The sequence below is a fragment of the Podarcis cretensis genome, assembly GCF_951804945.1.
Source record: "Podarcis cretensis genome assembly, chromosome: 3".
NCBI classification, from domain to species: domain Eukaryota; kingdom Metazoa; phylum Chordata; class Lepidosauria; order Squamata; family Lacertidae; genus Podarcis; species Podarcis cretensis.
Genome location: NC_137172.1, coordinates 67274868 through 67299564, shown reverse-complemented (window position 1 = coordinate 67299564; position 24697 = coordinate 67274868). Strand labels below are relative to the sequence as shown.

The 24697-nt window shown below is 41.1% G+C and overlaps 1 protein-coding gene across 14 annotated transcripts in view; it reads right to left on the bottom strand.

The window, feature by feature from the left end:
• Positions 1-24697, bottom strand: part of PTPRK (protein tyrosine phosphatase receptor type K) — a 352960-nt gene that overhangs the window by 47554 nt on the left and 280709 nt on the right. For 9 of the 14 annotated variants that reach the window (XM_079970721.1, XM_079970728.1, XM_079970724.1 and 6 more), the window contains exon 14: positions 3964-4102. In XM_079970721.1, coding sequence (XP_079826847.1) covers positions 3964-4102 — 139 coding nt within the window. Of the gene's footprint in view, positions 1-2663; positions 2706-3963; positions 4103-24697 lie in introns of all 14 variants that reach the window. The other 5 variants (XM_079970727.1, XM_079970731.1, XM_079970723.1 and 2 more) reach the window with 2 other exon arrangements.

Below are 24697 nucleotides of genomic sequence, written 5' to 3'. Positions count from 1 at the left end.
GTGTGTGTGTGTTTGTGATAATGCATGAGCCTAACTTTAAAATGTGCTAGACCATTTTAATGTCCAAACACCATGCCAAAAAATAGCCATGTGAATGTCCCTTTAAGCCAGCTCTAATATATTTCAATATACCGTATTTTTCGCTCTACTGGGCGCACCGGACCATAGGAGGGGGAGAATAGGGGAAAAAATTTTTTTTCTTGTTCTCCCCCTCATAAACAAGGTGCTTTCAAGGTGCGTTCAATAGCAGGTCTTGCCGCCGCCCCCCGAGCTTGTGGGGCTGACGGTGGGGGGAAGTGCAGCTGCACTCCAAAGGTGTGAGGCTTTGGGGACATCCTTTGTAGCCTCCGCAGGGCGGCGGGGTGCCTTCACCCTGCCGCCCTGCGGAGGCTTTGCGCAGCCATCCCAAAGCTGGAACAGTGAGACGGAGGGCTGTGCAGCACCCCATCTCGCTGTTTTGGCTTTGGGGACAGCCTTTCAAGCCTCTGCAGGGCGGTGGGGTGCCATCCCGAAGCTGGAACAGCGAGACGGAGGGTTGAACAGTGCCACGTCTCGCTGTTTTGGCTACGGGGACAGCAGGCTGCTATCCGCAAGCCTTGGGAGCCCAGTGGGAACTCCCGCCGGGCTCTGAAGGCTGGCGGAGAGCTGCCCGAAGCCCAGGGTGCACAGCGCCGCGGTCCCTGGACTTCGGGCTGCAGGCAGCTGTCTGCAGGCCTGCGGAGCCTGGCAGGAACCCCCGCCGGGCTCCGCAGGCTTGTGGATAGCTTCCTGAAGCCTGGAACGAGAGAGGGGTCAGTGCGCACTGACCCCTCTCGCTCTCCAGGCTTAAGAGAAAGCCTGCATTTGCTCCATAGGACGCACACACTTTCCCCCTTCATTTTTAGAGGGGGAAAACTGTGTCCTATAGAGCGAAAAATACGGTAGTTGCATTAGGCTCTTTGGAATGTACTGCATTAACAAAGATTAAGGAAATGCCCTCAATGACGCTTGCCCAAAGGCTCACATGTAATATTGACCACTTCTATTGCGGGAAATAAGAAGAAAGGGAACGAATGACGTTAAGTATTAGAGGAGACACCTGATTAAGTTGTCATAGTGAAAAATGTCCAAACAGTGAAGTCTCAGTGACTGAGTTCATTTCTTGCCTATTTTGAATATGGAATGGGATAGGAGGTTAGCATGTTACACACCACCTGCAGCTGTAATACCAGGTATCACTTACATCATGTAGCAGTTTCAGGTTTGGGCGGCCTTTTTATTTTATTTTTTGAAATGGGTTGAAATTGATGAGGCTAATTTACCACCAAATGCAAGAATCTTAGTTTAAAACCTATAGAATACAGCTGTGTATTCAATATCAGATATATTTAAATTCACTTCTGTGAACCCATAGATGCAGTATATGCATGAAACACTCTCTTCAATGACCAGGGATCAATTGCAGGCAAACAGGAAGACTACCCAATTAAATCAGTGTCCCAGGAGGATTTATAGCCATGACATTTATATCTAAATGAGGACACCCACCCTGGAAAAAATGGGATTTGAAATTACAGTTGCTGACAGACTGTGATTTCAACACATGGCATTCCATAACAGTTTTGAGGTTTCTTCCCACTTGAAACACACAACAAATGCATTTAAATGGATAGCTACTGAAATTCAACCAGAGTTCTGGAGAATTCTGGCATGAGGACCTGTAGAACAGGCTGGGCAAACAGAAGTGCCCCAAAGAACTCTGCAATCAATCCCCAAGCCAGTCTTTGGGACGTCCCTATGCCATGCCAACTAGGGAAAGCTGTGAGCCTGATTCCTTTTAATGCCCTGTGTAACACATCCCTCCATCTTATGTGCCAGCAACTGGGCCCATGCATATAGGCCGATTTTTTAAAACTATAAGATCTAGAATTTTCTATAGATCTATAAGGCGTGTCTACTTGGAAACAAGTCACACTGCCATCCAAATGTGCATAGGATCACAGTTTTTAAAAATGTAATTCTGGGTCCACGTGCCCCATGTTTTGCCCTCTCCTAATGTTTATGTCATATAAATAACAACCCTCTCAGCGTGCATTTCCAAAGTACGGGGGAAAGCATGGGAAGGGCGAGAAAGGACCAATATGAAGATGCTGAAATTGCTGTGGGTGTAGGAATAGCCTATCAGATAGCTATAGGCACATTACTATGCGTACAAATAATAATAATAATAATAATAATAATAATAATAATAATTTATTATTTGTACCCCGCCCATCTGGCTGGGTCTCCCCAGCCACTCTGGGCGGCTTCCATAAAAACCAAAAATACACTAAAATATCACAGATTAAAAACTTCCCTGATAATGAGATACCTGCCTCTAATATGATGAGGTAGTAGGTAAGCATCAAATCCTGAAGGGAAGTTGTATGCTAAATTACATTCTAAGGACATTCCCTAACAATAAATTATTTTTAGATTCAGCAGGGATTGGGACTTTTAAAATCAGCACCTTAGTTTGCATGAATGCCTAATAAAGTCGGGCTTTTTGCCACTTTAATATGAATTGCCCTACAGTATTATGTTTATTCTTAAGCACAGAGGTACACAACAGGAAAAGAAAAAGTGAAAGCACTGTTGGGAAAATCACATATGTATCTAACTAACACAGAACACTATAAGCATACCTAAGGTTTCTAATGCAGACGTTTCTTCTCCATGTTATATATCTCCAGGGGGTAATTGTAAAAAGGCAAAAAATTAAAAAAAAATCTAATGGAAACCATTTAGACACATATGACTTTCAGGTACAATTCTAATTTTTTTTTCCTACTTAAAATGGATAGAAAAATTATTTCATTTCAACATGACAGAGAAACAAATTTATCCTTTTGCTAAGTACTTTCAAAAAAATTGTACCTCGCGGAGTTTTTTAATTGTGAAAAAGAGAAAACTCTTCGCAATGCACAAATTTTTTGAACCAAAGCAGCCCATAGTTAATGGTAAAGCACAGGTTCATTTTCAAGCATCTCTAGTTAAGGAACTGCAGGTTGGGTGGGGAGGAAATCTGTCCGAGGCCTTGAAGACCTGTGCCCTCTCAGAGAGATCAGTGCTGGGGCGAGATAGAAGAACAAACTGACTCAGTAGAAGCAGTTTCGTATCTCCAAACTGTTTTACTCTGAAATGATGAGGTTTGTGCATCCAAAAGGGATTGTAAGGAAGAAAAAATGCAGGAAAAGAAGGATGCGGCCATTTCTTATTAGCACCTTAACAATCCATTGATGATGATTATGCAAGTTTATGCCAGATTAACAAAGTTAATCATATTTCATTTAAAAGTTCAATGTTATTCAAAAAGAAACATTTAAGCCATTCCCTGCGAAGTTTTACAATCATTCCTTTTTGCCTGAGTTCTTTATTATTCCAGAAGATGGCGCTATTGATTTTGTTTCTCATGCCTTTGGAGATTACTAAGAAAAAAAAGTGTTTTTGTTCAGACTCCTGCCAATACAGTTTTGCACTTGAAGGTTTGTGTACTTATAACTCAATGGAAAAAATATGGTGATGTAATGTGATTTTAACTATTGCCTTCTATTATTTTCAAAGGTGGTAATGAAGGTGACATAATTCATAGAATCTTTTCTAAGACAATCTGGCTAGATACAGCAGACTCATTAGTGCCAATGCAAAGACCAATATTGCCTTAAACCTTATGAAATAGGATAGTAGGTAAATAAGAAACAATTATTTCAATTACATCAATGTTTTGTATATGCCATTGTCTGTATACATTTAATAGCTTTGTACTTTTCAGAAAGTTTGCTTTTTACTCTAAAATACTAGTTCCCTACTCTGCAATATGTCTTAGTTTCAGAATAAGAATGTAGTCCCTGACAAAGGTTTTCATAAAATGTCCTGTGAAAGAATTTCTTTTAGATTACTTGACAACACCAAATGAAAAGAAAATGGCAAATTTACGATACCTACCTTTTTTTGACGATTAATATGACAAGGAGGAGGAGGAGAATGAAGACCAGAATTCCTGCACTTATCCCTGCTATTTTCACAACACGATCCGTCTGCTTAGCTGGGTCAGGAATTACCTCTGGTTCTTCTGTTGCTGCTGCTGAGAGAAAAAGAAATAAAAGTTATTTGAATTCCTCGGATCAGAGAAGATCATGGCCCCAATCAAAAGGAGTCCCAGAATGTTAACCTGGGCCACACACAAGGATCACTTTTAAAAAGCTAACTGATCAGCTGCTTTGAAGAAAGGGAACTGAATCCTGCTATCTTCCACTTGAAAATCTGATGGATAGGCTTCCAGCCTTATTGAAGGGATTCTTAATATTGGACTCAATAGTTCACTTTTGAGATGCATATTCATCTTTTCCCTATCCTTCTCTTTCGCTTCTCTCTGCTGTGTTCCTTTGTCTATCTTGCATGTCTTGTCTTGCACTCTCTCTCCTACGAAAATGTAAACAAACAAAAAGAGAATGTGGTGGGTGTCATTCATGCAATCCTCCAGACATTGGGACATAACAGTAAGGGCTTGTCCACATTCCCCATGGAAAACCAGCTGTTTACTGCTGAATCAGAACAAATGTCAGCTGAGTTTTCTGTGAATGGACATTTGTTCCACTTCGGTGGTAAACAGCAGGTTTTCCAGAGGAAAGTGGCAGCGTGAATGGAAAACTGCTCTGACCTGTGCCTAGAAAGTGTGGATTAGCCCATGGTTGCTCTAGCCAATAAAGTGGTAAAGAAATATTGGGGGAATGGAATAAAAAGTTGTCTGAATTCAGCCTGTGTGCGCAGAAGCTACGAAAAAGCAAATCCCATGCTAGGAATTACAATATGATGGACTGAAAGTTAAAACTTCCAGTATCACAATTAAGCAAACTTGAAATACGATAAACAGTGCTGCTTGCCACACTGAAAAAAAATATATTGTAGAGTTTGAAAAACATTCTGAGAAGGGCAACCAAAATTACTGGGGTCCAGAGCATCTTCCCTATGAATAAAGGACACAACAGCTGAGGCTTTTTGGTTTAGTGAGGAGGGGAAGCAGGACAACATGGGGGCTAATAAAATTACGGATGGTACAGTGTGTATTTCCCCCTACACATAAAACTAGAATTGAGGTTAGCTAATGAAACAAAATTATTCAACTGGGTGCTGTAGCATGTATAGACCCTTCCAGGGTTGACCTATGCAAGTGAGTTAGCAGAGTCTGTAGGCCAGGTGCCCCACCTTCACCCTACTGACCCAGACAAGGTGTTCAGGAAGTCACTTTGCTTATCTCACTTTTATAAAGTTCTGGCCTTGTAACTTCATATGATGATGCCTCCCCACCACCCGCCATTTGCTGCTTCAAATGTCAATTTCCATTTAATCTCTAATGCGCCCTGGAATAATGTGAATTTTTAAACACTGCGCTAGTTCTGCATTTTCACTTTATAACTACCCTGCAAGAAACACATTGTCCCGAGGACATTCATGTGACCTTGGTTGTGTCATTAAATCCAAACATAGACATTGTCATTATCCCCGGAGAACATCCTGTATTTTAGAATAGTTAACAGAACTATTTGCATTAAGATGAGGGTAAACAATGGCTCTGTCTGTGGTACAGTTAAGCAGGAACTGTATGCACAATGGAAATTGTCTTAAAGGAAGAGTAAAGTAAAATCCAGGTAGAGCTTTCAGAGTGTCTCTAGAGGATTCCGTATTCAGAACACTTGTTTGACCAGCATCACTGTAGATTTGGTGACTTTTTAAAAATGCCATCATTAGTTTTAATAATTTCAAACTCCACAAGTTCATCAACCAGCATTGTGAATATGCAAATACAAATACAAATGTAAGGAAAAACCCTCTTATGTTTGTAGATCTGCACTTGCAGTTAGGTCCAGAACCAAGAAAGCCCAGCCTTTAACAAAATTATAATAGAATAGTACATATATTAGTTGGTTTTTTTCCCAGGACCTCAGAGAAGTTTACAACACAATGCTAAACATTAATAGCATGAGGAATGTTTCATTGAGCTGTGTTCTCCAATGATCTCCCAGGTAGCATATGCATGAACAGGATACCCTCATACCATTCTCTGAGTGTATTATATACGTTAGGTTTTATGTTCACTGAATGTAGAATGTGTCTAGACTCTGGCTTTCAGTTAAAGGCATGGAGAATGTGCACAACTTGACAAAGGAATAAATAGTGAATTCGTTAGTTACCCAGACTGTCATACTATTGCATTTAAATATATATTATACTTTGTAATATTCTCTCCCACCATTCTAAATGCTAAAATGATTTTCTGTGACATGACATCACTGAGATTCAGTGTCTCACGAACCATCCAGTAACAGGCTTTTAAAACCTACTAGTTTGCAGATTCCTGATCTTGCTGACCTAACACAATCAGTGAGGGCATGATGAGTAGTGCCCCAGCATACTAAAGTCTCTTCTAGAAATCATTCTGACATATTTGATTTAACACATTGCTCATCACCTGCAAGGCATCCTTTTTAGAAAAGAGCTTCATATATCACATTTGGAGAAAAGCTTCATAGCAATTACATCATGAATTTGTCCACTGCACCATAAGCATCAGTCCACCGCAATGCCCACAATTCAGTTATTTTATATATCACTAAATAACCCAAGGGATCCTCAGGTTTAGGCTGGTCATATCTATCTATCTATCTATCTATCTATCTATCTATCTATCTATCTATCATCTATCTATATCATCTATCTATCTATATCTATCATCTACAATGGGGGGGGGAGTATTTGATCCCCTGCTAAATTTGCCCATTTTCCCTCTGACGAAGAAATGACCAGTCCATAATTTTAATGGTAGGTTTATTGTAGCTGTGAGAGACAGAATAACAACAGAAAAACCACCAGAAACCCAGAAGACAAAAGTCAGAGATTGATGTGCATTATAATGAGTGAAATAACTATTTGATCCCTTTGCAAAAGAAAAATTAGTACTTGGTGGCAAAACCCTTGTTGGCAATTACAGAGGTCTTGTAGGTGGCCACCAGGTTTGCACACATCCCAGGAGGTATTTTATCCCACTCCTCTTTGCAGATCCTCTCCAAGTCAGTAAGATTTCGAGGCTGATGTGTAGCTACTCGAACCTTCGGCTCCCTCCACAGATTTTCAATGGGATTAAGGTATGGAGACTGGCTAGGCCACTCCAGGACCTTAATGTGCTTCTTCTTGAGCCACTCCTTTGTTGCCTTAGCCGTGTGTTTTGGGTCATTGTCATGCTGGAATACCCATCCTCGACCCATTTTCAATGCCCTGGCTGAGGAAAGGAGGTGCTCACCCAAGATGTGATGATACATGGTCCCATCCATCATCCCTTTGATGCAGTGAAGGTGTCCTGTCCCCTTAGCAGAAAAACACCCCCAAAGCATAATACGTGCCCCTCCATGTTTGACGGTGGGGGATGGTGTTCTTGGGGTTGTAGGCAGCATTCCTCCTCCTCCAAACACAGCGAGTTGAGCTGATGCCAAAGAGCTCAATTTTGGTCTCATCTGACTACAACACTTTCACCCAGTTCTCCTCTGAGTCATTCAGATGTGCATTGGCAAACTGCAGACGGGCGTGTACATGTGCTGTCTTGAGCAAGGGGACCTTGCAGGCTCTGCAAGATCTCAGTCCTTCACGGCGTAGTGTGTTACCAACTGTTTTCATGGTGACTATGGTCCCAGCTGCCCTGAGATCATTGACAAGTTCCCCCCGTGTAGTTCTGGGCTGCTTCATCACTCTTCTCCTGATCATTGCAACTCCACGAGATGAGATCTTGCATGGAGCCCCAGACCGAGGGAGGTTGACAGTTATTTTGTGTTTCTTCCATTTGCAAATTATTGCACCAACTGTTGTCACCTTCTCACTAAGCTGCTTGGCAATAGTCTTGTAGCCCAATTCAGCCTTGTGCAGGTCTACAATCTTGTCCCTGACATCCTTGGACAGCTCTTTGGTCTTGGTCATGGTGGCTACTTTGGAATCTGCTGGACTGATTGCTTCTGTCGACAGGTGTCTTTTGTACAGGTACTGTAATTAGCTGGGATTACAGGTAAGACCTCTCCCTTACAGCAGGTGCTTCTAATCTCAACTCGTTACATACAGTGAAGATACCAGGTAGCCTGACATCTGGCTGGTTGATAGCAGATCAAATACTTATTTCGCTCATTATACTGCACATCAGTCTCTGACTTTTGTCTTCTGGGTTTCTGGGGGTTTTCCTGTTGTTATTCTGTCTCTCACAGCTACAATAAACCTACCATTAAAATTATGGACTGGTCATTTCTTCATCAGAGGGCAAACGGGCAAATTTAGCAGGGATTCAAATACACCCCCCCCCGCTGTATATATCTATCATCTATCTATCTATCTATCATCGACACAAAACTGCCTCAAAGTGACTTACAATGTAAGAGTAGAACTACTAAAACAAAATATAGGAATAAGAGTGCCTCAGTCTTATCTGTATTCAGCTTCACTTTATTGGCTCTCATTACTGAGGCCAGACAGTGCACAGGTATTGTTGAACCTGCAGGTGTAAAAAAAACAGAGCTGCATATCATCAGCATAATGTGACAGCATGCCCCAAAACTCTTGATGATGCCATTCATCAGTTTCATGTAGATATTAGAGCAGTATGGGGGATAAATCTGAACCCTGCAACACCTCACAGTGAAGATTCTCTGGAGCCAAACATCACCCATGAGCACCAAGTAATCCAGGTAGGAATAGAACCACCACAAAGCAGTACTGCCCATCCTACTTGGACAGCTGGTCCAGAAGAATACCACTGTCAATTGTATCAAACCCACCAAGAGATCAAGAAGAATTAAGACGGACAGTGTCTCCCTGGCATGTGGGCAAAAATGGTGGGCATTCAGTTGTATCCTACTTCTCCTTCCTCTCTGCTCGCTGCCCCCAAATTTGCTGCAGAGAGTCCTCCAACTCTCTGACTAGATTTTGAGGTCTGTTATAGAAGCAGGGCAGTAGCACTGGATACAGCCTACTGATGAAAGATACATCAGTAACAAGACTTCTTAGCAGAAGAAGAAGAGTAGAAGAGTTTGGATTTGCTATCCCGCTTTATCACTACCCTAGGGAGTCTCAAAGCGGCTAACATTCTCCTTTCCCTTCCTCCCCCACAACAAATACTCTGTGAGGTGAGTGGGGCTGAGAGACTTCAAAGAAGTGTGACTGGTCCAAGGTCACCCAGCAGCTGCATGTGGAGGAGCAGGGAAGCGAACCCTGTTCACCAGATTACGAGTCTACCGCTCTTAACTACTACACCACACTGGTTCTTAGTGTTAAGAGCCAGTGTTAGAACTCAGTGTTAGATGGTGGGAAATGTTGGCATGGGACAGCGAACAAAGGGACTAGGTAACTGTAGAAGGCGAATAAGGAAACTTCTAAGCAATAACTATTTGAATAGTAATATAGATTATATTTAAAGCTAGAGTGGTTATACCAATAAAAACTTGTATCAACATGTTTCCTGCTACATTTTTGTTTAGATGCAGTTCTGAGGGACCTTGAGATTCAGATATTAATATGTTTCTAATTTTCCATATTGCCTTTAAAGGGAAAAAGGAGCAAAACAAAGCGAGCTATATTAAATAGAAACTAAAATTTTCAGAATGGTTCCAAGTGAACCAGATTACAAAAACAGCTTTTGCACTTTAAATCTAGATTTAAGGATTTTAACCAGTTGTGATCTGATTAAAATGAGAACACAACATGTCCTCATTTATGAGATGACAGTAATTCTATTACATCAAACCTAGTAGGATGTCTCTATGAATAAACACATTCTTTAAATTTGAAAATACAGAATGATCACATATTCTCTGGTGTTGGAAACATATGAGCTGATCAACAATCAGAGACCCAATTCCTTACTTTCTGGGTGTTTTTGTCTTTTTAAATACACAATACTTAATTTACAGTAACACTAACAAACACAAACCCAATAATTATGCCTTCTATCAATAGGATTTGCTTCAGATCTGAGTGGCCACTTATAGGCATGATCACATTAGATCTTATTTTGAGAGCTGTGGTTAAAAAAATAGAGAAATTTAAGAATAGAATCCAAGTGATTTTCTGTAACAGCAAAATTCAGTTCCTTAGACTGAAATCCTAAACACACTTATTCTACAGTGAAACACAAATAGATCGGTTTCAAGTTACTTCCATGGTGAGATAAAGATACCACTGACTCTGAGGGGGATGAGCTGAGGGTATAGTTGCCACCAGTACTTAGAAAAATATGTCCACCATTTTTGGAGAAAAGTGTCCCCTGTCCTGTTTGGACTTCAAAAGGGACACATTTTTAATATATTTAAGCTCTTCCTCCTCCTCCAAACTGTGTGGGCAGAAGGTGGGTCTGTTGGGAGGAGGAGAGCGAAAGCCTGAGCGGGAGTTTCTGTGGGCAGAGGGTGGGTTCATGAGGAGAAGAGCCTAGAGTGAGAGCAGGAGTTATCACAGAACACAAGCAGAGGGTGAGGTGGGGCCGGGAGGAGGAGTTTGAGAAAGTTTTTGCATGGGCAAAGGGTGGGTTGTGGAGAGCGATGTAGCATGGGCCTTCTATGGTGCAGTCTCGGGTTTTCCATGGGGGGGGTAGCAGGTGGGTTGGAGAGTGAGTGAGGGGGGTTTGCAGGTGGCTGGTCTGGTGCAGAAGAGAGAGAGTTATTGCAAGGGCAAAGGAGGTGGGTCGGACTCGGAGAGCAAGTGAGGGGGTTTGCACAGCCCTGCTGGAGAGCTGGGGAAAAGAGGTTTTACATGGGCAGAGCAGGTGGATTGGAGACGGAGGTTTGAGCAGACCTGGTCTGCCCAACTGATTGAGAGCAGGGAGGGATTGGAAAAGAGAGTTGTTGAATAGGCAGAGCTGCATATTTTTCTTACAGTTGTAAATCACAGTGCTTTTGTTGTTTTCACTGAATAATGTAAACCCTGTGTGACATTGTAATGGATTGCTTTGAAGTCATTTCTGCACCAGGGAAAGTAATTTTTAGCCCCTCAACTTCCCCCCACCCTACCAACCTGTCCTTTAGTTTGCCCGACCAAAGGTGGCAATTCTAGCTTGAAGATGTGCAACTGATATGTGCATGACAGCCTCTGCAAATCACAAATACTGGGTATGTTTTTACAGCATTTTTCAAGAAGTGTTGCTCCTACATATTACAGTGTTAGCCATGGTGGTATGTGATGAACCAAACCCTTTCTCATAATCTATTGAATGGCTCTGGTGTTTCAGATTAATATGTTTATAAACAAGGTATTTGCTTCCACAAGGAATGATCAGTCGTAGCTCTCCATTTTCTGACACCACTGAAATTGACTGATTTAGTTGTTCAGATCCAAACATATTGCCCAGAGTTGGCTTTCATTCCAAATAAACTCAGGTTTTATATTCAACAGGCATGATTATTCATAATGCTATGGGTTGATAACCGAAAAAGGCAAGCCTTTCATTAAAACGTAGAAACTACATACACAGCTGTACTCAAACAACTGTGAAACATTATGCCTGTCTAAAATACACAGAAATGTTGGCAAGCAATCTTGCAGGGTCTGCTTGAATATTACAATATTAGGCAGACATTAAAGATGGATTATACCATACAGTGCTAAACTCCAATTAGTTTAAAATTTCAAAATGTTATTATCAACCAAGACCAGCTGATTTTAAAGATATGTTTAGGACAAAATAGATTATGTTTCATGCCAGGGCTACAAACAATTGAAACCGATGATACATTAACTGCTGCAAACTAAAAAAAATGAAAACAAAACTTCTGCTATTTATAACATTCCAGATATTAGAAACATAACCAATAATTATCAATACATGACAGCTAAAATGCTGAAAGATAAAAAGATATATGCGCTGGTTCTGATTGATGACCATACTCGGAACTCTTGGACCTTCACGATCCAACACAAAAGTGAGGCTGCACCACTAATTAAAGACTGGATTGCGGCTGTGGAACTGCAGTTTTCCACACGGGTGCAAAGCTTTCAGAGCGATCGCGGTGGGGAGTTCACCGGGTCTGCACTGCAAAGTTTCTTCTGCAAAAAGGGGATTCAACACAGATTGACCTCTCCGCACTCTCCCCAACAGAATGGGATTGCGGAAAGACGGAACAGGACTCTAGGGGAGATGTCCGCAGCTCTTTTGTTTGATGCCGGGCTCTCACAGCTCCCTCTTCAGCCATTCCTTTGTTCCCAGCACCCCCACCTTTGGGTGCACAGCCTGGGCCTGCACGCTCCCCAGCACTCTGGTTGTAGGCCTCAACATATTATGCTCATATATATTTTTAAATAATACAAATAGTTCAGTTCTTAAATGGGCTGAATATCAGGCCTGAATACGCTTACAAATTTTCCAAGAAGACACTCCTGCTTTTCTTACCAAGAAGGAAGCACAGTCTTTGCTGTGGGGAAAACAGTCTATTTGGAGAGAGTATGTGTCAGAACTTATGCTGATGTGTGTAGATGAACAGACCGTTCTGGGAACAGGCAGCGTATAGAACTAGCAGTCTACTGGGACAAAAAGAGTTTTAAAAAATACGCCACCCACAAACATAATATTAATTAGGTGATCTAACATGAGTTTGAATTTTATTTACCAGTATGTATTATTTATCTATTACATTTATACCTCAACTTTCCTCCAAAGAGCTCAAGGTGCTGTAGTTCTTGTCCTATTTTATCCTCACAACAACCCTGGGAGGTAGGCTAGACTGAAAGACTGTGACTGGCGTAAGGTCACCCAATCAGTTTCAAGGCTGAGCAGGGATCTGAACCCTGGTCTCCCAGGTCCTAGTGCAACACACTAACTACTAGACCATCCTGCCTCAAATCAGTGAGTCAGTGGGAAGCCAACGTGATGCCCTCCAGAAGTTGCTGGGCTCCAAATCCCACCAGTACAGAATTTTCAAATGCCATGGATGATGAAAATTGCAGTCTAACAGCATCTTCAGTGCCCCATGTTGGCTGCCCCTTGAGTTAACACATAAATAGTGACCCCAGTTCAAGATTGTGCTCCTCCTAATTTCCTCCACTCCGTCCAGTTTGCAAATTAACACGTGGGATCTTCAATGGGAGAAGACATAGGCTAGCTAGAAAAATGGTGGTTTTGATGTGGAATGAACAGAAGAATGTGCTGCTCATAGATACAGAACTGTGAGCAGAGGCTGCATGTGCATGCTGCAGCTTCTAAAGGTTGTATGTGGATGCCAGCAGCACTGTGGATCCAGTCACAGAGTGGTTTTCACTTCATAACATGTCGCCAGGAGCCATGTCATGCCTAGGTTCTGAAGTAGCCTGACACATCTACCCAGTATATCAGTAAAATTTACCCCCCCCACCGCAACAAAAAAGACTTAGGTGGAAGAATGAGACCGATTTATTGGTCTTTTCATATCTGACTTGTGAACTATCCAACACTAAACAATCTTTTTAGTTATCAGGTATTACAGTGGTACCTCGGGTTACAAACACTTTGGGTTACAGACTCTGCTAACCCGGAAGTAGTACCTCGGGTTAAGAACTTTACCTCAGGATGAGAACAGAAATCACGCACCCCATTAGCTAAAGTGGTATCTCAGGTTAAGAACAGCTTCAGGTTAAGAATGGACCTCTGGAACGAATTAAGTTCGTAACCAGAGGTACCACTGTATTCAAACTGGGCTTCCTCCATGGCTTGATTGTCAGATAAAGAGACATGTAAACCCTGCCATTTCATTACTGCCAACTGTCTAATCATCCCTGGTGATCACTACTCATTTGCTTCCTATAACACTGTCATATTCTATAACCTTATCCAATTCCCACACTAATTAAAGCTCTCGGCTGACTGAAATCTGGCTTTCAATTTTTTTGTGCTAGCTATTGCTGTGCATGAATTGTGTTCCTCTCGCATAGTCTTGCTGGAAGTTAACATTTCATGTATTAATGTATACTGTACTGTCAAAATAATTCCAATAATTAGTTAGGTAATATTAGATAATGGCGGTGGTGGTGGTTTATTAAGATTTCTTACCTACCCTTCCCTATAAGGCCCCAGGGTATGTTGAAAGTACAAAAACTATACTTTTTTTAAAAAAAAAGTAAAACCAACCAACCATAGACAATAATCATTAGATTAATTCACGATTTTGAGTATTTTGAGTATTATTTCAGATACAGAAATCAGCTTGACCTCACCTTAGTCAGATCAGAAGAATCTTTATTTGCATCAGCCACTAGCCATAGCAATAAAATATATACTATACAAAATACTATACAACTATACAAAATACATTTTGGAGGTTTACATCAGTAATCAAATAATAGACCTTGGTTTTCAACTACAGTGGTACCTCAGGTTACATATGCTTCAGGTTACATACGCTTCAGGTTACAGACTCCGCTAACCCAGAAATAGTGCTTCAGGTTAAGAACTTTGCTTCAGGATGAGAACAGAAATCGGACTCCGGCAGCGTGGCAGAAGCAGGAGGCCCTATTAGCTAAAGTAGTGCTTCGGGTTAAGAACAGTTTCAGGTTAAGTACGGACCTCAAGAACAAATTAAGTATTTAACCTGAGATACCACTGTACAGCACAGGAAGAAGCTACTGAACAGGATCTCAGTTGATGCTTGAAGCAGTTACTGTGCGAAGCAGTGGTCCGAAACTGGGGTTGTATTCAAATAACTTGTTGAACTAGGAGAAGCCAGCAAATGGATTCCTGCTAGTGCAATGGGACTCCCCTGCCTCTGCTCAGGTGCCCTTCTGTGCCTTCTCCAGATTTCCTTCGTAGACAACTGTAGAGAACCACCAAAAACAGCGGGGAGAGGGGAGATGGTTCTATCAGACAAGAAGAAATACTTGTGCTGATGGAACCATCTAATAGAATCATAGAATTGCAGAGTTGGAAGGGAACCTGAGAATTATCTAGTCCAGCTCCGAACAATGCATGAATATGCAGCTGTCCCATACATGGATTGAACCTTCAACCGTGGCATTATCAGCACCATGTTCTCTAACCAATTGAGCTATGTGGACCTTAGTGCTATGTCGAATACAACCCTGTATTTTATTTTTTGTTCATTCTCTTGCAGCCCTTTCTTCCTTTTCTATCATGCCTATTGGATTGTAATTTTGCAGGCAGCAATTGCATTTTTGTTTTGTCTTTTCAAAAATGTTGTATAGCTCCTAGAAACAATAAAAACAAGCCAACATTTCCATTCAGTCTTAATTAACACTGAGGATGGTGGTTCTCACATTTTTCTTCTAGTTCCTCCCCAAGCACAAGTTCCTGGTAGGTGGTCTGGACGGTAGGTCACAACTAGGTCACAGGTAGGTAGCTGCTGAACAACTGTTCCAATAATTGGAGAACAGGGTGAAGAAAAGGGCAAGGCAAGGAGAAGCACTGAATTTTATACCTGGAGAGCTGGAAGAATAAACTACAAGCTCTAAATCAATCAAAGGGCAGGGGTCATATTAGCAGCTGTAAGGCACAGTAATCAAGCGGGGCTTAGGATTCTAGGGGTGAGTCAAAGAGTTCAAGGTGGCACAGAGAAAGGTGTGCGTGGTGGTGGGAGAGACGAGGTTGAAGAGCTTGCAAAAGCAGACTACTTGGATGAAAACTTGTAAACTATGAACTTAGGATAACTGCCAGGCCAACAATGGAGAAGGCAACGTACTGTGAATAATAATAATAAAAAAACCCATCTTCCAAATGCTAAAGTTGCACGCGCCCTGGCTAAACAAATGGTCTGCCAACTACGTAAGCAGGAGAGCTATTAAAAATGTGGCAGTGTGTACTAAACAGTGGGGATTTGCATAGTATTTATTTATGCGGCGGTTTTTTCCTCTTTCTTCAATTCAAAGATGGATTCCAGGGCAGTAAGCATTATAAAGTTCAAATTATGGTAGCGTGAATGATAACAGAGTGTATTATAATATATATATATAGTGCAGCTATTGATGGTCCAAGAACTGCTTCACAGGAGGAGGGCATATTTAGGAGAGCTTTGAAAGAAGCGAAAAAGGCAGCTTGATGGATAGAGATAGCAAATCTGATTAGACTAACATAAAGCAATTGGGAAGTCATCCATTAACTTCGCCACAGAAGATTGATTCGTTGCAGAGGGGATGCAGTCAGTTCCACAGGACAGTGGAAAAGCTTGGATGTGATAGGTACGAAAAATCTAATTTTCATCCTATTTACTAGAGCTAGTGCAAGGGGAAAATAGCTTGTTCTCTGAGGGAACTAATGAAGTGTGATGAATTATGTGAAGATGAAAGATTAAATTAAGAGGAAAAATAGGAAAATGGGATAACACGAAGAAAACAAATGGAACTATTACTTCAGGCTCTGCAAAACACTTCCATAATGGAAATTTAGTTACTGCACATCCAACATCTACTGTATAAATAACTGCAGGAAGTTTTCCTCAGAAAATGCTGAAGAAAACAAAAACAAAAAAGCAAAATGTTTTCTTCGTAGTACCAAATCCTACATATCATTATTTCAAATAATAAAGATGAATAATTCTTACTCAGAACTTTTCAAAACAAGGTGGATGCCTGAGATGGGCAGTAATAAAACATGTATTATCAGAGTTTGATTATGACTTTGAGGCATTTCTTATAGATAATATGTCATACAACCTGTGTTGGAAGTACAGGCTTCATTGCAGTTTCCTACTAAAAATGGCTGTTTTCAAGGATGGGATAGAGACTTGCTCCTTTATGCATTCACCCTTTTTAGGTGTAGATCTAAACATGCAATAGATGGACATGACAAATAAATTCTAAAAATATGCCCAGTATAGGCATGGCTGTGGCTCCTCATGGTTAGTTTCTGTATCCTAGAGTCACTGCAAACGGAGAATAATGTGGTCCTACTTTGGAAGTATAGCTCAGTTCTCACATTCACCACTTTTGAAATGGTAAAGCCACAAGTTTTGCCTTCCCAATTTTTTGGAGACCCATAGATGTCATATACACTTTAAAATTTTAGCTTCCAGTAGTTCGTCAAGAACTGGTGATTATTGGAGAAATGGAAATTTAACATGGAATAAGCCTTGACATTGATTTTAAATAGTCACATCATGGTGAGTTTACCACACCAAAATGGAACAAAGAAATAGCGCACATAAAAACTAGCATTTTGGCCTAAGGAGTCATGCAGCCTGAATGGCTGTCAGATCACAATATAGAAAAAAATATATTTCCTGGCCAAAATCAGTGTTGCAATACAGATGACTCACAATTTGTGCAGCAGTTAGGTTGCGGGGATTGCACATATAGGTGAAATTGTGTGCAGCCAAATCAACCCCATAAACGTCCCTGCATAACCACCCCTACCTTTCTGGAGCCAGTTTATCAAGTGGATCTCACCCCACATGCAAGGTGGAGAGCTTTTAAGTTTTCTGCCTTGCTTACCAGCTCTGGGACATGTCCCGCGGGAGCTTCCCAGAGCCTGGTAAGCAAGGCATAGATCTTAAAAACTCCCTCCACAGCAGGAAAACCCAGCACAGGAAGAGCTTTTAAGCTCTCTGCCTTGTGTGTGTTTAATTTGTGCCATCACAGCTGGCTGCCAAGTGTGTAAAGCTGTGGGCGCACAAGTGAAATGCGTACAATTTGTGAGTTGACTGTACATTTGCATATGAAGATCTCCAAATGACTCCACTGGCAATGCTGGACCTATTAGCACAGGGGTCAGCAAACGTCCCTGTGGGGGACCGGACTATATATGGGGGGGGGGAATGAATGAATGAATTCTTATGCTCCACAAATAATCCAGAGATGCATTTTAAATAAAAACACACATTCTACTCATGTAAAAACACCAGGCAGTCCCCACAAATAACCCAGAGATGCATTTTAAATAAAAGGAACATTCTACTCATGTAAAAACACGCTGATTCCTGGACTGTCCATGGGCTGGATTTAGAAGGTGATTGGGCCAGATCCGGCCCCCGGGCCTTAGTTTGCCTTCCCATGCATTAGCACCTCTGAACTGCAAACATAATCATTTATTGTGAGTGCAACTTCCTGCAAAAAAGCCTGAACACCAAACAGCTTGGGGGGGGGATACACACAAAGCACCTCAATGTTATCTGGACTGAGTCTCAGTCTATTGGCTCTCATCCAGTCCACTAGTGTACCAGAGCACTCATCTGGCACCTCCTTCTGAAATTGGCCATCCAGTAAGAGCAGAACCATTACAGTGTAGGTCCTTTAATCCTCAACTCCAGATTGCCTATCTAGAAAGATACTATGGTTGATAGTAATGAAAGCAGCTGAGAGGTCAAGTAAATCAAGTGAGATGCATTCCCCTTGTCCCTCTCTCATATCACAGGGTAACCAAAGCTGTTAGCTTGCTTTGGATCTAGAAAGGACCTAGAACTGGCTAACAACCACTTGCCAAGGAAGGGAATGTTTGCAACTGGCCTATAGCGCTTTGAAGAATGCAATTTAAAAATAACAATGAAAACAACAACATGAAATCCCTCCACTTTAACTTAAATCTACCAAACAAAGGATAAAGTAATGGAAGTTTAAATTGCATTGAAGAAGATTAAAGTTGCATCAAAACTACTAATGGCACATACATGTAAATCCTCTGGATTTGAAATGTGGCTCTAAAGAAACAAAAGGGGGGGAAGTGCCTCCAACTAGCAAACAGATCACTATTAGCAGCTCTGTGTAGATGAAGTGTTTTAATGGGAAGCATATATTCTCACTATTAGAATAATTAATTAGTGGCTTCTTTTCTTCCCACTGCAACATTTAGCCAGTTATAAACACTTTTCTGTTTATGAATGTACTTCTGATTACATTCAACGTCACTTTTGACACCACACTAAAAATATATCCTCAAAGATGTAAGCTCAAAAAAGGGAGACACCAACAGCTTTCGAAACTGAAGCTTGTGGATAAGGATAATATATTAAAGAAATGAGGATGTTGTTGTGTCGCTAAATGACTTCCAGTTGTCCATATGCCCAGAAGCATAAATCTAAGAAAAAGCTTTGCTGATTGTAGCACATAAGGAGAGCACTTGGGGCAATAGCACAGATGCCACAGCTACACTTTCAATCTAGGAGCTGGATTGAGAAGGGGGAGGGTGGGCAGTGAGAGAAAGCGGTCGGTAAAATGATTTAAGATACCCAGGATATAATGGGATGAGTTGGAGAATTTGTTATGTTACAGGACAGGAGTATTAGGATTGTGGTTAACAAATCTTTAGCTGCTTGAATGGTTTAGGACTGCATTCAGCTTTCTGAGCCTATTAGTATCTTCTTGATTCCCAGTTTTGCAGATTTCTGGGGATTTCTACACAACATATGGGTTAGCATTAAGAGCATTAAAGATTTATAAATTTGTATCATCACGATAAAGCGCACAAAGAGATGAAATATGCACATGGTTGGGTGTAATCCTCATACTGCTCAGGCTTGAATTAAACCAAAGACCCATTCATAGTCTAATACTGTTAAAGAGAAACGAGAGAAAGAAATATCATTTAAGTTTATTCATACTAGCTTCAGGTGCCATGAACATAGCCCCAAGGCTTTCAATCTACAGTTGTACCTTGGATCTCAAACGCCTTGGCTCCTGAACAAATTGGCTCCCGAACAATCAAAATGCAGAAGTGAGTGTCCTGGTTTTTGAATAATTTTCGGAAGCCGAATGTCTGGTGTGGCTTCTGTGGCTTCCAATTGGCTGCAGGATGCTGCAGCCGTGCCTTGGTTTTTGAATGGTTCCAGGAGTCAAAAGGACTCCCAGAACACATTCTGTTTGAGAACTAAGGTACGACTATACAGTTTATACATAGTCCAAGTAAATACCCCGTATTTACCCTGCCTACACAAACTGGCCCAATGATGCACTCATTCACATTTCACACATATGACTCAACTATTTTAAAAAGAAGTGATCATTATTTTTCAATCCCTACACAAATATGTGATGATTGTCAATATGAAGGATGGAATTTCTTATCACGGAAATTAATTCATTTCTCTAGCTAAATCAATGGCAAAGCTATTCCAGTCAGGAGAATTCCATGTACATGAATTGTCACCATATATCTATATGTCAGCTATTCAGTGTAATCTGTAACTTGGTGTGACACTTAATACTACTTGTGTATCTAACTGGTTAAATACAAATGGAGTACATACAGGAAATGAAACTTGCCATTTATTTTTAGTAAACAACTCCCACTAGGGAGCATGAAAAACAAATCTGGTTTCAAGTAGATGCTCTTTGAATACAAACAAATCCACAAAGAATATAATTCTTCTGGGAAACACACTAGAAGGCATGTCACAACATACATAAAAGTGTGCATCAATATTTTATATATCCTGTGGGAAAACTGACACTAGCCTTCAAAGATGTTTAACCACACTGAAAATAAGTTGAGAACTGTGTATCTCACAACCTAATTTCTAATAGAAGTCTCTTTATCAGGTATTTTATAAACCTACTTCTCCACTCCTCTGATGATCTTTTTGCACAATTCACTGAGAAGTGTGCAATTACACAGCCCAATTATACAGCTAGCAGATAAGAAATAGCATATAATTTTAGGATTAGTGCTAACTTCATTAAAAGTACTTTCATAAATAAGAAGCACAGCCTGACTGACAACATTACTGTCAGGCCTATTTTGCAAGAAAATAACCAAGTCCGATGTCACAACAGGGAAAGCGCCATAGCTGAGTGGTAGAGCCTCTGCTCTGTGTGTAGAAGGTCTCAGGATCAATCCCTGACATCTAGGTAGGGCTGGGAGATGCCTCTGCCTGAAACCAAGAGCAGCTTCTGCCAACCTGTGTAAGCAATACTGACCTACATGCCCTGATGGTGTGACCCAGTATCAGGCAGCTTACTATGTTCCAATAAAGGCAAAAACAGTTACAGGGATCCAAACAAAATAAAATTTCAGAGAACCTCATTAAAAAATGAATTGCAAAGCAGACTAAAGAATAGGATACAGTTTACTGCAAACAGAACTGATATGGTGCCCAACAGATATCGCAAATTTTTCAGAGTATACTTAGAGCAGGGCGGTCCAATTTTTCATATCAAGTGGGCTGCAAGAGTACTTCGACATGGAACTCGTGGGCCGCACACTGTTTTGTTGTGTGGAGGTGGGGAGCAAGACCAAAATTTGACCCCTCCCAAAGCCAGGTAAGCGAGATGCTGAGCTTTGGGAAGGAGGCACAAGGCTTTGGCAGGGTCCTACAGCCCACCTACCTTCTCCTCAAAGCTGGGAAAGAGGTAACTAGGCTTTGGGAAGGAGGGTGGAGAACTCTAGGCCCCTGTCAGAGCCCTCACACCTCCTTCCCAAAGCCCAGCACCTCACTTACCTGGTTTTGGGAAGACAGCACAAGGGTGGTGTGTCAGGAGCTCCTACACTCGAGTACGACCCTGGCAGAGACAGATGCCCAACTGACATGTTCTCTCCCCCCTGGTCGATTGTTTGGGAGCTTCAAAAGCTTTCTTCAGCCTGAACATCACAGCAACTGATGCCAACAGACATTTGCACACTTAGGGATCTACAGAGTCTTTGCAGCTTGTGTAATAGACCTCAGCAACTCTGCATTTTGGCTAATCTACTTTATTCACATATAAACACACACGGAGCACTGCAACATGGCTCCTTCTCTCTCTAGCATCAGACAGCAAAGAAAAAAAACAAAGGACAACAGTCCCACTTCACGGAACACAGTAACACAAACATCCTGTCTCCGTCACTTCCCACTTTGTGAAGTCAAAACATACACCGTCATGTGAAAGACAACGATCCCATGATTGCAATCACGGAGCAGGAATTGTAACGTGTGGTGTGTGTGTGTGTTAAATGTTGCCACAGGTTGCATGTTGAACTGCCCTGGCTTGGAGAGCTCCCACTGCAGCCTCAGAACAAAAAAATATATCTTCAGAACTAATGGCCACATGTATTAGTCTAATATGGAGCAATCTACATCCTGATAAAAAATGCCATGGTTTTCATTCTTCTTCTTCTTTTGCCCTTCATTCTTAAAAGAGGCTATGGCAGTTGTTTCTTAAACTGTAGGCCATAGTACACATTGAGGTGTTCTACGAGACTACAGTGGTACCTCGCAAGACGAATGCCTCGAAAGATGAAAAACTCGAAAAACGAAAGAGTTTTTCGTTTTTTGAGTTGCTTCGCAAGACGGATTTCCCTATGGGCTTGCTTTGCAAGACGGAAACGTCTTGCAAGTTTGTTTCCTTTTTCTTAAAACCGTGCATTCACTTCAAGGAGCAACTCATAGCACACGGTGTGGTAGCCTTTTTTGAGGTTTTTGAAGACTTTGGTGATTTTTGAAGCTTTTCCAAAGTCCATGCTTCGCAAGACAAAAAAATCGCAAGACGAAAATTTCGTCTTGCGAGGCACCACTGTAACAGCAAAATCTGTTGAATGTCTTTTTCAACTCAAAACAGAGATGAACTCAGCATTTCAGTGTATCTACTCATTCTGCCTATTCTTTTACTGATGTTTAAAAAATGCCACTGCTTCATTCATAGGCACCACACACTCCTTCATTCATAGGCACCACACACTCCCTCAAGGACATGTTCGTCATTTCTCCCACTTGCTTGGCCGGTCCCACTCCAGATCCCATTTTAGGGAAGTTTTATTATTTAATGTTTAACGTTTTATTCTATTTTTAATCTGTTGAGAGCTGCCCAGAGTGGTTGGGAAAACCCAGTCAGATGGGCATGGTATTATTATTATTATTATTATTATTATTATTATTATTATTATTATTTGCCCAGAAATGAAAGAGTCAAACATGTTGACCCACTCCTTCAAGGATTCCATCTACATCCACTGGCTGCACAAACTGAAAAGTATCCATAACAACAGGAACAGATGTCACCGTCATGGGAAAATGTACTTGTCAACTCAGGGGAAGGAAGAATTCAAGGATTAAAAAAGTGTTTTGTGGGAAATGGTTGTTTTATTAAATATGTTTCAGTCAAATAGCATGATTGGTTTCCTCCATCAACTCATGACGCTTTATGGAGTAATATTATAGACTGACTGAATTAATTTTCCCCCTTTTCTTTACACTTGGCTGGTTGTTTATTTCTATGATGGTTCCCTGATTGCTTCACTTAAGTGTTTATTAGCGCATTGTGGATTGTATATTTGTGGGAGAATTTGTTGCCTATTTGTTTTGCTCTTCTGTTTGTTGTAACCAAATGTATAGGTAATGTATGTGTTGAGTTTTTACTGGTGTGTTGTTTTTTTTGTTTGATCATTTTTCCTTGATATGGAAGGTCTTAACAAATATTTCTTAAAACGTTTGTCCCTTGCCTGCCTTTATGGTCCCTACCCCATAAACAGATCTCACCACAGTGAGAAAGACTGCAACCTGTGTGCTTGCTGTCTACTGTCCAGGCGTTCATTGCTTATGGGCAGTTTATGGGCAGTTCTTTATCTATGGACTTGGTTCAGATAGCCATTCAAACAGAGACTCTTTTAAACAGAGGACTGTCCTCTGTCAAACGGCTACCCCAGTCTCCCTGTTCCTTTCCTACGCACAAACTTGCAACAGCATGTGAAAAGTTGGTCCTATTGCTTGTTGTTTGGGCTTGAAAATGAATTTAGATTTTACAAAGGAATTTGTGCCTTTTCAAAAACCATGCATATTTTAAAAACAAGGCTATCCATTCATGGCTGGGTGTCACCAATACCTCTCCGCATTATTTTAAAAACTTTTCCATATGAAAACTTCTTTGAGAAGTTATTTCACTCTGTCAACATGCAGTGTGTCTTATGAAACAGCTCTAGGTTCTGAGCCATACTTAAATATGTACAACAGTGACAAAAAAAGCATTTGGGGAAGGGCCCAAGAACATAAAATTACTTCTGTGTTTATATGTAACCACCCTTAAAATGTAATGCAATTAGAGTTATCTGGAAACATTAAGTGGCTCACCGCTGGCTGACGGACAGGCTTGTAAATTGTATTAGAGAAGGGAACAAGCCTATTGCAGAGTTTGGGAAAGTTGCCAAAGTAGCCTGCAAAATGATTTCTGGTCCTTGCTCTTTATTGCTTGTGATTATGTGATGTGTTTATCAGAATAATTTGATTTCATTTTCCCCACTCTGGGCAATGCTCCAAGCCTCAGAGGTATTAAGTAATTTAAAATTTGCCGTAGGTGTCCATAGCAAGGAACCTTGAATTGCCAAGAGCAGCTTGCTATGAAAAAAATACCCCCAAAAATTCAATTCACTGCAAACTCTTATACTGAAAGGTTTGGAGGCTATGCAGGAAAGTGTTATTGTAACTAATCTTGGAAGAGCAGGGGGGATGATCAGGATCAAGCTGCTCTATGAATTGATTCTGTTTTACAAAAAAAAACCCACCCATTTTTTATCATGTTTATACCGCGCCACTTCTCTGTACTGTATCCTCCAAATAACACCGTATGATGTATTAGGCTAGGAGATAGGCATTACAGCCAGGTTACCTTGTGAGTTTGGCTTGGGAGGTGGGAATTTGGATTTGACTCTGACTCTTTCCAGTTCCAAGCCATTAAACAGAAAATGGAAACTTTGTGTGTGTGCGTGTGTGTCTTATCTGTAAAATCCTAAATAAAGAGGTGGTAACATGCTGCTATCCCACACTTGTATCTGGATATC